This window comes from Grammomys surdaster, unplaced genomic scaffold (assembly GCF_004785775.1).
Source record: "Grammomys surdaster isolate TR1022 unplaced genomic scaffold, NIH_TR_1.0 125881, whole genome shotgun sequence".
NCBI lineage: Eukaryota > Metazoa > Chordata > Mammalia > Rodentia > Muridae > Grammomys > Grammomys surdaster.
In genome coordinates, this window is record NW_021620706.1 from 1,671,919 (window position 1) to 1,688,254 (window position 16,336).

General features: G+C 40.0%; 1 protein-coding gene across 1 annotated transcript in view; it reads left to right on the forward strand.

Moving 5' to 3' along the window:
* Nucleotides 1-15,957, forward strand: part of Dpyd (dihydropyrimidine dehydrogenase) — an 872,190-nt gene extending 856,233 nt beyond the window's left edge. The window contains exons 22-23 of the mRNA XM_028752184.1: nt 9,336-9,476; nt 14,570-15,957. Coding sequence (XP_028608017.1) covers nt 9,336-9,476; nt 14,570-14,740 — 312 coding nt within the window. The 3' untranslated portion in view covers nt 14,741-15,957. The remainder of the gene's footprint in view (nt 1-9,335; nt 9,477-14,569) is intronic.
* Nucleotides 15,958-16,336: the final 379 nt, after the last annotated feature.

The following is a 16,336-nucleotide window of genomic DNA, read 5'->3' on the forward strand; positions in this document are numbered from 1 at the left end:
TGTGTGTGTGTGTGTGTGTGTGTGTGTGTGTGTGTGTGTGTGTGTGTAAATACATGCATGTGAGTACTGGTGATTTTACTCAAAAAAGGACATCAAATTTCTTGAAGATGGAGTTATAGGAAGTTGTGAGTTACCTGTTTGGGGTCCTGGGAACCAAATTCTGGTACTCTGCAAGAGCAGGGCTTACCTTTAAGCACTGAGTCATCCCTCAAGCTGTTTTCTTAAGCAATCTTAATACAGTTTAAGGGATCAAAGAAACAAATTGCGGTTTATCCAGTAAGAATCCCACTTAGGGCACCAAGAGGGGCCATTCTCAATACTACACTACAATGCCCTGGTCAGAACTGGGAGTCTTCATGCCCTCCTGGCTCTTTTTACCATCTGGAAGCTGAAAGTGGCCTCACCTCAGCATACCTGAGATCCCCCTACAAAGAACAGCAGGACCCTGGAGATGCTCCAGCATCTAGATGATCTTCTCTTTGTCATCCCACATCATGGTTTCCCTTTCATAGCACTTATCATGCATGTGGCTAAATAATAAAGCTGTTTAATTTGTAAAGGGAAAAGAAAGAGAAGTCTGAGTCAGAGACAGTTCTTCAAAACCAGTACAAGAAGGCTGAAGAGAAGCATGAGATAAAAGTATAGAAAGAGATATGACCTTCCACGGTAGCTTCAGAGGTGCTTCTATGAGGTAGTTTGAGACCATCTGAAAAAGTCATATGCGCATGCAGACACAGACACACACACACACACACACACACACACACACACACACGCACAGGCATGCATGCACTCAGGCTTGCATTCACACATACAAACATGCACAGTGCCAGGTACGGGAAAACATGCAGTGCCTCCTTCCAGAGGGACTTTGCCCCCTGGCCCAAAATACCTGACAGGACAGTGCTCACATGTGGCACAGCAAAATGAGAAACGTGCTTCATTCTCTGGCAGCAGATAATAGAGGCATGAGAGGCTGCCAAGCCTTATGAAGTCCCAGAATTCGCCCCAGTCCCGTTGATATATGTGAGAAAGAATTCTCATTCTCCTTATGAAGCTGGGAATGCATCTCTAACGTCTTTGAATTTCTGGGTAGGAAAATGAATGGTTTAGGGGCACTAGTGATGTTTTCATCACGTCTTCCTGCTGCTTGGAGGAGGGGATAGACGGCATCTCATAAGACTGGCAAGGCAGTGTTGGCAGGAGACCAGTCAGCCTGATCGAGTGCTTTATTATTTCAATTGAATTGTGAAAGGAAGGAGAAAAGCAGTTGGATAAAACTGTGAGACCATATTAGATACTTACAGAGCACAAAGGGGCCTGCACAGAAAGAAAAATAAGGAAGACTTGCCCAGCAATTTCCAGAAGAATCCAGAGAAGCAGGCTGAAGCAGCCTTCATATTCTCAGTTGTCTAAGGACCAATAAATAGCAGTTGAAAATCTATCATGTTGAACTTTAAAAGCTGAGCAGAATTTGGTTATAAAAATAATCTCTTAAGTCATGTGGGGATTTATTGATGTGTGGTGCCTGGCTTGAACAAAATACAGCAATAGAAAAAGAGAATATGTTGCTTAGAATGAAGAGGTCCTGTCAGCAGACAGAGGGAAGAAGCAGTGTTGCCAAATATGTGCATGCATGGAAATCCACAAGGCTGAAGGTGACGTGAGGATCATCCAGTTGACTGACAGTGAAGTGAGAGAAGAATAGTAATGTCCCCTCAGGATGACATCAGAGACGTTATAACCAGATGGCTAATAGGGATGGGCAGCCCTGTATGTCTTTACAGACTTTAGATGAAAATCCCACTCCACAGAAGAAAAACCACCTGCAAAGGAATTGAATAATCTTTGCTATTGGGAATATCTTCTCTCAAAAGAAGACTACTACACAGCCTTAGTTTTGACTCCTTGTTAAAAGCTTGTGTTTTAGGGAAATGGCACCTGATGGAATCTGAAGGATATAGCCATTTGTGTGAGCTTTTTGTGTGCCAAGAAGGAAAATCTATGTAGGTACATGTGTATCCCCCCTTTAGTATATCAGAAATTTTGGAGAATGTTGTGGATGCTGCCTGTGATAGTTTGTATATGCTTGGATCAGGGAGTAGCATGATTAGACGGTATGGCCCTGTTGGAGTAGGTGTGTCACGGTGGGTGTGGGCTATAAGAGTCTCATCTTAGCTTCCTGGAAGTATTCTACTAGCAGCCTTTAGATGAAGATGTAGAACTCTCAGCTCCTTCTGTACCATGCCTGCCTGGATGCTGCCATGTTCCTGCCTTGATGATACTGGACTGAACTTCTGAACCCATAACCCAGCCCTAATTAGATGTTGTCCTTTATAAGAGTTGCCTTAGTCATGGTGTCTGTTCACAGCAGTAAAACCATAAGATATTACCTCATAGTTTAGTGTGACTGGTAATCGTGATTGTCAAATTGATGAGCTTTAGAATCACCAGGAAAACTAACTTTTATGTGTATCTGTGAGGGGTTAGCTATATTGGGTTATTTGAATTCAGGCAAGAAGACCCACCCTAAATGTCAAGGCACCATTCCATAGGCTAAATAAGGAGAAACCAGGCTGAGCATAGCATTCACTTCTCTCTTCTTCCTGACTGTCTTAGTTAAGGTTTTCATTGCTGTGAAGAGACACCGTGACCAAGGCAACTCTTATAAGGACACTATTTAATTGGGGCTGGCTTTCAGGTTCAGAGTTTCAGTCCATTATCATCACAGCAGGAAGAACAGCAGCATCCAGACAGGCATGGTGCTGGAGGAGCTGAACATTCTCTATCTTCATCTAAAGGAATCCAGAAGCAGACTGTCTTCAGACAGAATCTCAAAGTCCACCCCAAAGTGACACACTTCCTTCAACAAAGCCATACCTCCTCCATCAAGGCCATACCTCCTACTAGTGTCACTCCCTGGGACAAGCATATTCAAACCATCACACTGACTATGGAAACAGTTGACTAGCTGCCTTGGGCTTCTACCTCTTAGACTTCCCTACTATGGTGGACTCTATTCCTGGAATTGTAGCCAAAATAAACCCTTCCTCCCTTATGGTGCTTTTAGAAGATACTTGTCACAACTGAGGCACTGGGTCTCTAACCTAAAGATGGACCAAAGATGAGAAGCTGTCAATCAGAATTTGGTAACATAATCACTATCCATTTTTCTAGAAATAAGAAGGTAAAGTTTAAGCATTTGCATAACTTAGTGGTCAGAGGACCTATGAGAAAAGCTCTTATCAATTATAAACACAAAGGGGTGACAGTAAGCTTTAAACCTGGGATCAGCTTAATCGAGTAATTTGAATTTGGAGAAAAATATTAGGTAAAATAGGAATTTATTTTTGTCTATTAAAAGTCAAAAAGAAAAAAAATACACCCACTCTTTCACACAGATGGTGTATTGTCAAATCACAATTAGAAAGAAAAACTGCTCCATTCCTATTATCCTCCCTTGCATTCTCACATAGAGTGTTCTTAGAATTGAAAAGGAGGAGGAAAAACATATTTGAGAGTCTAAGATAGGTACGATAAAAGAACACAGCTTCATTAACTCAATGGAACGCCCAAATGTTTGAAACTTGCCACTTAAAGCCTGAGTCAGCCCCACAGGGAAGGATAGTGTGATCAGAGCCTCAGATGCTAACATCATGGCCCTGGGTCTCTCACTGACACCTTTCTCTGGCACTACCCTCTCACATTGCCCTCACCTGCTTCTAGCCTGCACCTCACCACACTGTTTCTCTCAGCTCTTCTGGCCAGTCTTGTGTTTGTTTTTCTGAAACACTGTCTTTTGTCATCCCTATCCCAACTTATGCAGTGTTTCTATCCCTTACCAGAGTCTACCTACTATGATCAAATTCTCAGTGCTTCCTGCTTGCTTCCTAGCTCAGAGGGCAATGCATGGTACCAATAGTACCTTGACTGTTATACATTAACTTTTATACATTGAGAGTACTTATATTTGAGACTCCTGTCTGTGCCAGTTGATGAAGCATCAACATTGACCTAAGTTCTTTTAATATAGAAAAGGCAAATTGAACATGTCAGCTCACACCTAAGATCCCAGCACTCGGTATACTGAGGCAGGGGGATTGATTGTTGCAGCATCAAGGCCAGCATGAGTTACATAGTACATTCCAAGATAGTCTAGTTTACAGACTGAAACTACATCTCAATATGACCAGAAGAGAGCCATGGGGAGGAAGGGAGGTGAGGGGCAAGAAAGGGAAGAAGAAAGGAAAAATATGAGGATGTCAATGATCTTACTGTAGTAGAGGGGAAAGAAAAAAAATTAACAGATCAGAGAGGCTGAGACTCAGTCCCAGGGGAAGCATCCAAAGATTACTAAATTTTTTGACGCAGGAGCTTGTATGAGGACAAACTTATTAATAATCAGCATAAATTCAGTAAGAAGAAACTGAATGATCTCGCTTCCTTTCTTGATAGTTTTATAAAGCAGGGAGTGATGATAAGAACACGAACCATTGATGATGGTGCAGATGAGGACACAGGAAAGTAACTAAACAGCTAAGCCCAAATAATTTAAATCGCAGATCCTTCAGGTTAGAAGTCAGTGATGTCCCACAGCATGCTGTCCTTGGTCCTGGAATTTGAAGAGCACATATTTACAGGAATTGTAGGAAGTATGTTAAGCAACTATGAAGACCCAAAGCCAGAAGGGCAGTTAATGTGCCGGATAACAATCACAATCTGAAGGTACTCCAATTGGCATTAAAATTAAGTCAAAACTAATAAATTTATCTTGCTCATAATGAGGAAAGTATAAGATATCAGATGCTGGATCAAATACCTCTAGCTCTATGTTCTCTGGCTTTAAAATGTATATTAAATAGAAGTAATGTCAAATCTTGCAAAAACCATTTTGATTACCCTAAATGTAACTATAATTCTAGAATACTATAGGCCATTGGGGCTAACTGTAGCTCTTACATTAAAAACACATATGTCACCTAGGGAGATGGCTCAGTGAACAAAGCCCCTTCTACACAGGCATAAGGACCAGAGTTTGTATTCCCAGAATGCACTGTAAAAGCCAGGTGGACTTGGAGACCCATCTGTAATCTAGGACATGGGAAGCAAGAACAGGGAGCCCCTGCAGTGAGCCGCCTAGCCAGACTAACTGAAATCAGCAAGAAACCTTGCCTCAGTGCACATGATTGGTAGTGAATGAGATAGGCACCTGATGTCGACCTTGAGTACACACACACACACACACACACACACACACGCCCAAGTCAAATCAAATGTATGAAGTATAAAGGATCTAGTGTGATAGTCTTCACACACAAGCATTTCTAGTAAGCAAGAATGGTTACCCAGATTTCACAAACTTTACATGATCACACACAGTACGGAATAATAAATGAAGTCCCCCTCCCCATACAAGTGGACACCTACAAGGCACCACCTAAAACACAAGTGCCTGGCTGGTTAGCCGCAGCTTTATGCAAAGTACAAATTTCAGGATATGCCCGAAAATCTCCATCAGCATAGTATAGGTAGAGATGGAGGGTTTTCAACAAATGTCTACATTTTTAGCCACAAAGAATGATAGCTCTGCTGAATTTTTCATTGATACTCCCAAAATGATTTCAGATACTATTATTTTATCCTTTTCTAGATTAAAAATTTGCATTGTACGCTTTAAAGAACCATGAGTGAATTTTTAACCCCTGTACTAATAATGTGCAAAGGCTGGAATAAATGTGTTTTATCTGGTTTTGTACTAAATAATGTTTTAAATGAAAGCTACAAATCTCAAAACAGACAGCGAAAAAAGGCATATTTAATATAAAAAGAGGATAAATTTGCTTTTTATAATAAAATCTCTTGGGGATGTATGTTTCTTCTGAAAAAAAAGTCTGGGAGTTTTCATCAGTTGAGGATTTAACTAGTGATTTCTCTCATAATGATCAGAGTCTGCACAAGAGGTGTTTTGACTGATGTATTTGCATTTAAAAAGTTAGCTTCTATTACACATAAATAGTCTTTCACAGTCAGATAGAAAGCTCATGCATTTACTATCTTGAAATATTAGAAAATATAAAACTGCTTGAGTTTCCTTGATTATCTTTTGCATTTGCAATGCCCAAAATAATTAAAATATCCACTAGACCTTTTATTACTTCGCAATCACTGCTATGAGTCTAGGCATAGATACACAAAAGATATATTTATTTAACAAATATTTGAGCACCTGTTTTGCTTTAATGATCTGCAGAAACAAGATATACTGTCCTTGATTCAAAGATGAATAAAACTCTGAATAAAACATAAGAATCAAGACTTAAAATCACATTTGCAATGCGAGGTGGGATTTGCTAGAAAGTAACAAGGCAGTCGGGACAGCAGAATGCATATGATCATGGCATTTGGAGTCTGGAGGCGGTTATCTGAGAGTCTATTTCATTGCCTACTTGATTTCATATCCTAAATCACAGTCACCGCATCATCTCCAAAATGTATGAAGCTTAAATAAGAAAACGATTTTAAATTAAGGCACCAGCCTGAAGTGTAGTAGAATTCATACATTGTCTCTTATCATCGGTTTCTACAAAATGGATAAACTATTCCAAAGCATGCAAAGGAAGAGAGAAAGAAGGCAGAGAGTGCGGATATGGAGGAGAGAGGGGACAGGGAGAACGAAGAAAATGCATTTTCCCATTTGGTTAGGAAAGGAGACAGAAGGATTGAGGAAGTCCTCATGAAGAGCTCATCTGAGCTCTCTTTAAAAAACATATAGGGTTGGAAAAATGAGAGTTAAGTCACTTGATTGAAAATGATTGTAGATGCAGAAGAGGATTCAAAAAGTTCCCTCAGAAAATACAACAGATGCTTTTAGAGAAGGGAGAAATGAGAGCAAATTCTAAGTCTCCCTCATTAAAAAACAACATTCCAGTGCTATTGATAGCATCAAGGAAAGCTGAAGGGTACTGCAGTTCTGGGTCCTTACAAGTTCAGTGAGTGAGGAACTCACAGTTCTTGTTCCTGGTGGCGATGCTCATCACTCAACTGGAAATGCAGGTTGAGCTGTTGAGAACAGATCCAAACAGAGATTTGAACAGCAAGAGCCCATTTGCAAATACAGTCCAATACAGCTGAAATTACACCTTTAGCTTTGGCACACCGTAAAGAAAGTGAGCAAGGCCACACTGAGGTTTTCTCTCATGTTAGGGCTTGAAAGTATATAAAAGAAGTGTAAGGATAATTTGGACATTGTCTCCATTTGAAAGTGTAGCCTTGGCAGACAATACCAACTTAGATAAGGACAAGCGAGTCATAGGCAGAGTCATAGTGACCTGTCCCCTGAGCCTTCACCCAGCCGATACCCGGTTCTGAAAGACATCTGTATTCCTCCTGATCACCCACACTCCAGTGTCATTCCCTTCCCCACATCCTGCCTTTCTGTCTTTATAACCCCTGTGTGAATGAATTACGATTTGAGAAAAAATAAATTATTAAATAAATAAATAAATAAATAAATAAATAAAGGGCCAAATTACATATTTATTTCGACCTTAAATAAAAGTTACTGCATGTTAATGGCGAAAAAAATTGTATAATAATCATTTAGTGCTCAACTGTCCTGAGCATTCCAGTTTGCTTTTTTGTTGCTCTAATAAAACATGATCAAAAGCCATGACTATTTGGGAGAGGAAGGGGTTAATTTCAACTCATAATCAAGGGAAGCTTGGGCAGAAGCTCAAGGCAAGAACCTGGAGGCAGGAACTAAAGCAGAAACTAGGAAGGAATACCATTTACTGGCTTGTGCCCCATACCTTATTCAGCTAATTTTATTAAACAATCCAGGTCCACCTACCCAGGGATAGTACCTCCCACAGTGGGATGGGTCCACCTCTATCAATTATCAACTAAGAAAATGTCACCACAGACATTTGGCCACAGATCAATACAACAATTCTGTAACTCAGGTTCCCTCTTCTAAGGCAGATCAAGTTGACAATCAAGACTAGTCATCACACTACCCAGAAAGAGGGCAGAAAATAAGATAGCCAAGACAATGTAGAAACAGGATTGTGACCAAAAGCTGGCCTCGTTGAACATAGACTTTGAATTCAGAGAAACTATTCTCACTCTAAAGGTTAAAAACAAAAGCAGAAAATCTTGACAGCACACTAATTTGACAAACATTGTTACACTCCTCTGTTTTGTTTGCTGAAACAAAGTGCTTCCTAGTGTTGAAGAAACATCCTCTGTGTGTCCCATATTAAGCATAATCTCAATTAATATAAGAAACAAAGGCATGTGTAACTGCATGAAAGATTTTCAGTGGTGAATGGAGCAGTCGTTAGTTCCTTCAGAGTGAAAAAGCATCCAACTGAACATAGATCAACCTAATTAATTAGCATAAATTAGAATTCCTCAATAAAGAAATATATTCTTCAAGACATAGCAGGTGAGTGAGCTATCAGAGCACCTGTCAAATGAGAGTCACAGAATCGAGAAACCACAGTAAAGTGGGATGGGCTCTTGTTTTCCTTTCCCTCCTACCCAGCAAAATAAAGTCACTGGGGTAAATGTGGTACTTTTGTCCCATTTACATGACTTTTAGATCCTTCCCAATGCAAGCTCTAAAATATAAGTTACAAAAACCTAAGAGAATTATTTTAAAATCTGTATACAAAGTGCTATTATAGGGTGCACAGCAGAAAAGCAATTGAATTCAGCTACTTAAGTCTTATAATTCTCTTTCTCAATCTCTCTCCCCCCTCCCTTTCTCTCCCTTCCTCCTTCCCCCCCCCTCTCTCTCTCTCCTTTCTCTCCCCTCCCTCCTCCTCCTTGTCTCCCTCTCCCTCCCTCCCTCCCCCCTTTCTCTGTGGTATGTGTATGTTTGGGTCTTCTATGTGCATGTGTGTGTGTTTGAATGTTCTGTGTGCCGATGCATATGTGCAGGTGCCTGCACTCATTCATATGGAATGCTGAGACAGATACCAGTTATATTTCTCAATGGCTTCCACTTTATATATTATGTGGGTTTTATATGAATGTTGGGAATACAAACTCTGACCCTCATGTTTTTGGTCAAACATTTTAACCACTGAGATGTTTTCACAGTCGGTGGCCTTGTATCTCTAAGCTGGGTGTGCATACTGCCCATTCCTCAAAATCAAGGAAGCTAAGTGTCACCCACAGAAAGTGCTTCTGTGAGAACTGTGACACTCAAGAAACCCTGTGAGTAAACACAATACAGTGTGAGGTCAAATTGGGGAACCAAGGGCAGACAATAATTATTAAGGGATTGTTTAAAGTCAAGCACTGTGACTAATTCACTGCCCATTTTCTAGGATGTAATTGGAAAGTCACTGCAATACCTAGGAACGTTTGGTGAGATGAGCATCATGGAGCAAGTTGTGGCCCTGATTGATGAGGAGATGTGCATCAATTGTGGCAAATGTTACATGACCTGCAATGACTCTGGCTACCAGGTAGGAACCCTGCTGGGATTAAGATGCTGCTTCCAGGCATGGTTCTCGTCTAGGGGTAACAGTGTCTTCTGTTACCAAATATACAATTCAAACCACATATGCCAAAAATGTCTCCACAGCACAGGTCCTTATAATGCACTGGCGTGTCTTTTTATTTTTAGCTTTCAATATTTACTTGTATATTTTATGTGTGTCAGTAGGAGCATATACTGTATGTGTGCATGAACTGTTCAGATCCACTGGGACTGGAATGGTTGGGAACTTCCCAACTTGGAAATGAGGAGTCAGACTTGGGTCCTCTGTAAATTCCACAAGCACACTTAACTGCTGTGCCATCGCTTTGGACAAGATAAAACCTTTATTTTCAGAGGCACTGTCCCCTGTGCTGGGAATTCCTACTGAATAAAAATGGTAGAATGTATGAGCACTGCCAGCATTTTTCTCTGCTTTCTGATCCACCCACACTGAGCAGGTTCCCCATGATGGCTGTCAGCTGCTGCCACACCTTCCTCGAAGTGTTGGACTCCATCTTCAGAACAGTGACCCAAAATAAGCCCTCCTTCCCTTCTTTGAGTTGCTTCTTGTCAGCAATCTAGTTCAGGGATAAGAAAAGTAACAAATATAACCACCTTTTAGTGCACAGTATTATTTGGATATCATTTCATCACCCATAAAGCTGGAGAGGGAAATTTAAGTGAGAACAGAAATTCATGCAAAATAATGTACATTAGGGAAGGTTATGATCTGGTACTGACTGCCGGGAGCAGAACTATCATTTATCACCAAGCTCTTTAAAGGGCCTGATTCCTTCAGCCTACAGAGGATTCTCCTCCAGTCAGTATTGATTGGGGTTTTACAGCAGTTATTTATAAAAGGAAAAGAAAAGAAAAGTTCTCCCTCCACAGATTCGGAGATGTTGGTCTTATGAATTTCATCATGGCTAAAAAAGACAGAGAGATGTTTCTGCATTATCGGCCACTAGAATTGAGCATGGTGTGTTCTCTGCCTCACCTGAGAGTCTGCGAAAAAACAGCAAGGGCAGATTAAAGATTCCTTTCCTCCAGGGTTGGCAGAACACATCCCGCCCAACTTTAGCTTATGGCTTCATCCACCAGCTTGTGCACTGTTTGTAACAGCATTGACACAACAGTGACCTCAACTTGGTCGCTTTTCCAAATGAATGGAAGAAAGGATTACCTTTTTATTTTGGAAACCTTTAAAATGTATTTTTCATTGAGACCTGTTGTGCAAAGCTACAAACAATTGTTAGCACTGTAGAATACACTTAATTTTATTAATAATGTTCAAACCATAAGTAAGTATACAATAAAATCTTCTAAATTGAACAATGTAATTTTTAAAATTTTATTTTTAAAATAATAAAATGCCCCCTTTAAAGTATAGATCATTGACTCCATTCAAACTACTAGGGGTATCTATGTTATGCATAGAGAATTTTTACATAGTTTTCAGGCAAGTGTCATTTCTATATTTTTACATATATTTAGTTTGTATGTTTGTGTATATGTGGTGTGCATATCTTACAGTAGAATTGTGTATGTTAGAGGACACTGCCTTTCTCCTTCCACCATGTGAGATTCAGGGATTAAACACAGGTCATTAGGTTTGAAGCAAATGCATTTCCCACTGGGCAGTCTTATGAATGCTATTTTTCTATTTTTAAAAGTCTCTCCCTTCATCTGGGCATGGTGATACATACCTTTAATCCCTGACTTGGAGGTAGGGACAGGCAGATTTTTGTGAGTTCAAGGCCAGTGTGGTCTACATATTCAGTTCCAGGCCATTTACAGATCCAGGACAACATAGTGATATTCTGTCAATAGATAGATAGATAGATAGATAGATAGATAGATAGATAGATAAATGGTGGATGGGTGGATGGATAGATAGATAGATAGATAGACAGATAGAACCATGTTCCTTCTTAATTTGTGATTACAAATCAGCTTTTCATTTTCTTGCTACTGTTTCTAGCTAACAGATGCCTCCCTCTGTCACTTTGAAAATGTTGATGACATCAGCTTTATTTTCATTTTGTATTTATTGTAATTAACTACCCAGGGTTAAGTGTAAACATCTTATCACTTAAAAGTGAGGTGCTAACACCATATTTCTTAGGGCTGGTAGCTATTACCTTGGCATGCCAGCCTTGGTACAATGTCAATACCAAGAGTTAGGATAATGAGAGGAAAACATCCTAACTACGAGTCAGAAAGAGTCATTCATCCTTTGCCACCTCTGTCTCAAAAGTGAAAGTCATCAATGAGATGTATTTTTTGTTTGTAATATCAAACTATAACACATCTAAGAAATGTTTGATTTTTCTCAATAACTTCAGCAGATTAAAGTGTAGAGAAATGAGGGACCATAAAGGGAGACAAATGGGTTTTACTTATCCAAATAGCAACCTGAAGTAGATATAAGGCGTAGCCACGACTTAAATAAACAAACCTTCTTACAGTTTGTCAAAACTCTTATTGAAATCTATCTCCTAAAATATTAACTCCCTGTTACACTAAACAATTGCAATGGTTACCTTTCACTGCTTCCTTAAGATTTACAGTCACCGAGGAGATGTATGTCTGAGTATGTCAGTAAAGATGTCTCCAGACAGGTTTAATTAACACTAGAGGAAACAATCTGAATATAGGTAGCTACAAGAGGTGGGTGGGGGTGTAGACTGAATAAAAAGGAAATGTAAAAATAGTCCAGAACTAACATCTCTCTGCTTCCAAACTGCAGATACAAGATAACCAGGTGTGCATAGCACTACCTCCACACCTCCTCGCGGCGGTAGATTACATCCTCAAACTAGGAGCCAAAATAGAAAAATATAATTCCTCTCTAAAGTTGTCAAATTTCAAGTATTTTGTCAAACAATGAGAAAAGTAACGAATAAGGCAAATGTTTATTTACTTTGAAAAGACCATGTACCTTTTATGGACATCAGAATAGGAAGCTGGTTAAATGTAACTTTGAATGGCAATTTTAAATATATATATATATATATATATATATATATATATATATATATATATGCATTTGCTTCTCTATGTTTAGAGGTTTTCTTATCCGTGAACCCAGTCAGTCTCAAATCAAAACGGTTGGAAACGCTTACATCCATTTTTAAAAATGTAAACTTCTCTTGTCATAATGTCCTTAAAAAAAAAGAAAGCATAATAACTGTATGCACAAAATTGGCATTGTGTTAGCACTATAAATCATCTGAAGCTTACTTAAAATGTATAGGAAAGGTAAGCATAGGGTCTGTGCAAATCTTGCACACACTCATATAAAAAATTTGAGCACACAAGGATTTTGAGTGTTCATAGGGACCCTGGACTAGATCGCCTATTGATAACAAGGACTGTCCATGTTAAATTAGATTCTAACACAAGAATCAAGTACAGAAGGCAATAATAATCATGAAGCTATCTTTACATAGATTTATAGGCTGGCCTCAGGAGGTAAGGGGATTAGGACCTTGCTCCTCTTGTTACTCCCCCACAAGGGCTACTTTGTCATTCCAAAAGACTAGTGCATGACTGAACTTCTTCTTCAAGTGAGACAGCAGTGAGGCTCCAGAGAGGACCCCTTCCCCTCATCCACTACCCCCTCCCATAGCTACACTGTGCTTGCAGAAAGTTCACCCTGCCCCTGAGGGCTGCCATGGCAGCTCCATTGCTTCCATGACTACAATGGCCAAGTTGCCATGTGAACTTAAACCTTCTCAATCCACACTTCACATTTAGTATATTTATTCTTTTAATTTTTGTACAACTTCATGAAAAGAAAATGCAAGAAGGAGAGAAGGAAGGCAAGGGAGTAGGAAGAGAGGAAAAGGAGTGAGGGAGTGAGAATGAAGAGAAGATGGGGAAGGAATGGGGAGAAAAGGAGGGAGAGATCTTAGGAGGTAGGGAGGGAAGGATAAATGGAGGGAGAGAAGGAGGGAGGGAGACAGAGAGGGAGGGAGGGAGAGAGAGGGGAGAGAGGGAGGGAGGGAGGGTGGAAGGGAAGGAAGAGAAAACTATAAAACCTCTCAAAATCCTGAGCAGAGTCAGAGCTAGAGGGCTGGTCCAATGTCTTGCAGGTGGGAGATGTCAGGGCCAGAATGGGACAAGGGCTCTCCTGCCTGCCCCTTCTTCATTTTGTCCTGTTGTGGTGAGATAACACTTAAAATCAAATTGCAAGAGCTTAAAACTCAGAGCTGATTGTGGGGCTGATTTGTTTCCACTGTTCTGTATTTTATAATTGCATGCATTATTTAAAACACATTCACTGTCTCCCCTAGCGTTATCACTTTTCCAGCATAAAGATGTCCATAAAGTGTGTGGTAGGGTGGCTTGGTCTGTAAAGCATTTGCATTGCAATCACAAGGACCTGAGTTCAACCCCCCGCCATGCACTCACACATGTAAAACTGCCCAGCATAGTGCCACAGACTTGAAATCACAATGCCAAGGAGGCTGAGACAGAGGATCCCCAGGACTCACTGGCTAGACAACCTACCCAACTGGGTAGTTCCAGGCCAATGGAGACCCAATGTCCAAAGAGGCAGTTGACATTCCCAAGAATGACAACTGAGGTTTTCCTCTGGCTTCTACATTCACACGTACAGGTAACTCCACATACATTTACACCTGCACACACATGAACGTGCTTGCGCGCGCACACAGACACACACAAAGCATGAAAAAAGAACAAAGAGTGAGAGGGTAAATGGGTCTGTATGAAAGCATCCAACATTGGCAGGCACTAGCTGCTCCAACCTGGTCAGACTGGCAAGACCCGAGTGGAGTGCTCCACTAGTGGAGAGAGCAGAAGTGCTTGTCTCAAAATGTTTCCTCACACGCGGAAGGAAAAGCCTCTAATGAACTGTAAGCACTGCATTTCTAATTTAAGGGAGTTTCATCTGTTTCTGTTTCTTTGTCAGCTCAGCTGTTGCTATCATTGCATCACCGTGGTGTGTGATGTAGTAATCTCCATGGCTGAGACAGAGATGCAGATGCTAAAATGGAGTCATTCCTGACATTGGTGGACAGTGGGCTCAACTCTCTTGCTTTCTATTTGCAGGCTATACAGTTCGATCCAGAAACTCACCTGCCTACCGTTAGCGACATGTGTACCGGCTGTACTCTCTGTCTCAGTGTCTGCCCTATTATGGACTGCATCAGGATGGTTTCCAGGGTAACACCTTATGAACCAAAGAGAGGCCTACCATTAGCCGTGAAGCCCGTGTGTTAAGGTGATTTGTAGGACAGCCTCTGTGAACTTTGATGTTACCAATATAGGCTGATCTTTAAAACCAATAACATTGTAATCATCATGATCAGTTCTTTCCAAACTTTATAGCTATGCATATATAATTTCTAAATAAGTGTATAAATTGGAAAACAATGTCTAATGTCAGTGACCAATTAATGGTCATAAAATGGAATAATTCTTCTCTGAGGTAGCTGGTGAGTAACCGAGGACCAGTTAATTGGATGTTCTCTGTCCATTGTCTGCTGTGAAAAATTAACTTTTTCATGGCAATTAGTGTGACAATTTCTAAATTGCCCTATGCCGTGCTCACTCTTTGATTTCTAATTGTAAGCGAAATGAACTATTTTGGAGCAGAGTGCACTTTTGTATACAGGAAACCGTTTCCAAGGAAACACTTTGTAATTAAAAATTACCTGTAATTTTAACACTGTTTCTAAGGACATGTAATTAGCTCCATTAAGAACAATTGAAGAAAGTCAATGCATTATTTACTATGACAGGGGGAACAAAACCTGGAAGAGGGTTTTCTAGAGTCTTCTTAAGTCCCCCTTTGCTGAAGTAACTCACTCTATGGTGCTGGACACTGAAAGTGAGATTATTTTCTGACTAAAATGCTGTTGACTACTCTTGCCTGAAATGGGTGTTAGGCTGACCAGGAATAGAGTATGTGTCATTTTTATTTGAATACCAAAGCTGTGTTCCTAATGAAATAAGCTATCAGAATGGATGTCTAGTGAACGCTACACTTTCACTGAACACAGACTGCTTGGTCTGCTTCTCATAGTCACCTTCATTATGAGAGCAATTAATGTTCAAACAAAGGCTAGATTACACAGCACTGAGCCATAGGCTTCATGATTCAACAACAAAAAGAGCATCATATCTGAAACGTATACATAACCGGTCTGACTATGCTTTACTTTGATACTCATGTGATTTCAAACTAATGAAAGAGAATGTGTATTTTTGGCTATTGATAAATATTTTTCTGTATCTTTATTTCTATAATCAGTAAATAGTATCACATAAGTTCATTTATTCCTTCCTTATGGCACATTTTAAAGTGAATCTATAGAAAGTAAGTGAGAAATGACAATCTGTGGCATATTTCTATGATAAATGCAAGATATCTACAAGTGCATTTAAAATGTGTATGATTAAATAATCAAAAATAAAATTTTATGATCTATTATCCATATAGTCTCCTGTTTTATTTCTCCAAATACACCCTTCTGTCAGCTATTTACATTTTGACATGAGACAGTTTGGGATTGGTTCTACAGAAAATTCCATCTGAATGCTGGACATGTGTCAGTTGAAATTTAATGAAGAAAATGATAGCATCATTCTCAAATGTTTCACTTCCCTTCCTTCTTAACCCCCTCCCATCCTCTACTGAATGTGACAAGATACAGGCCCATGGAGAATGGCCCTCTTATCTGAAGATGCTGCTTGCCTCAGGGGAAGCATGTGTCTCTTACTATCACTCCTTACATAGTTGTGCAGTATCTAGAACTTAGAGAATGGTCTCCTTTATGTTGTTGTCACAATACAAGCCTCTTCACTTTGAGAGTT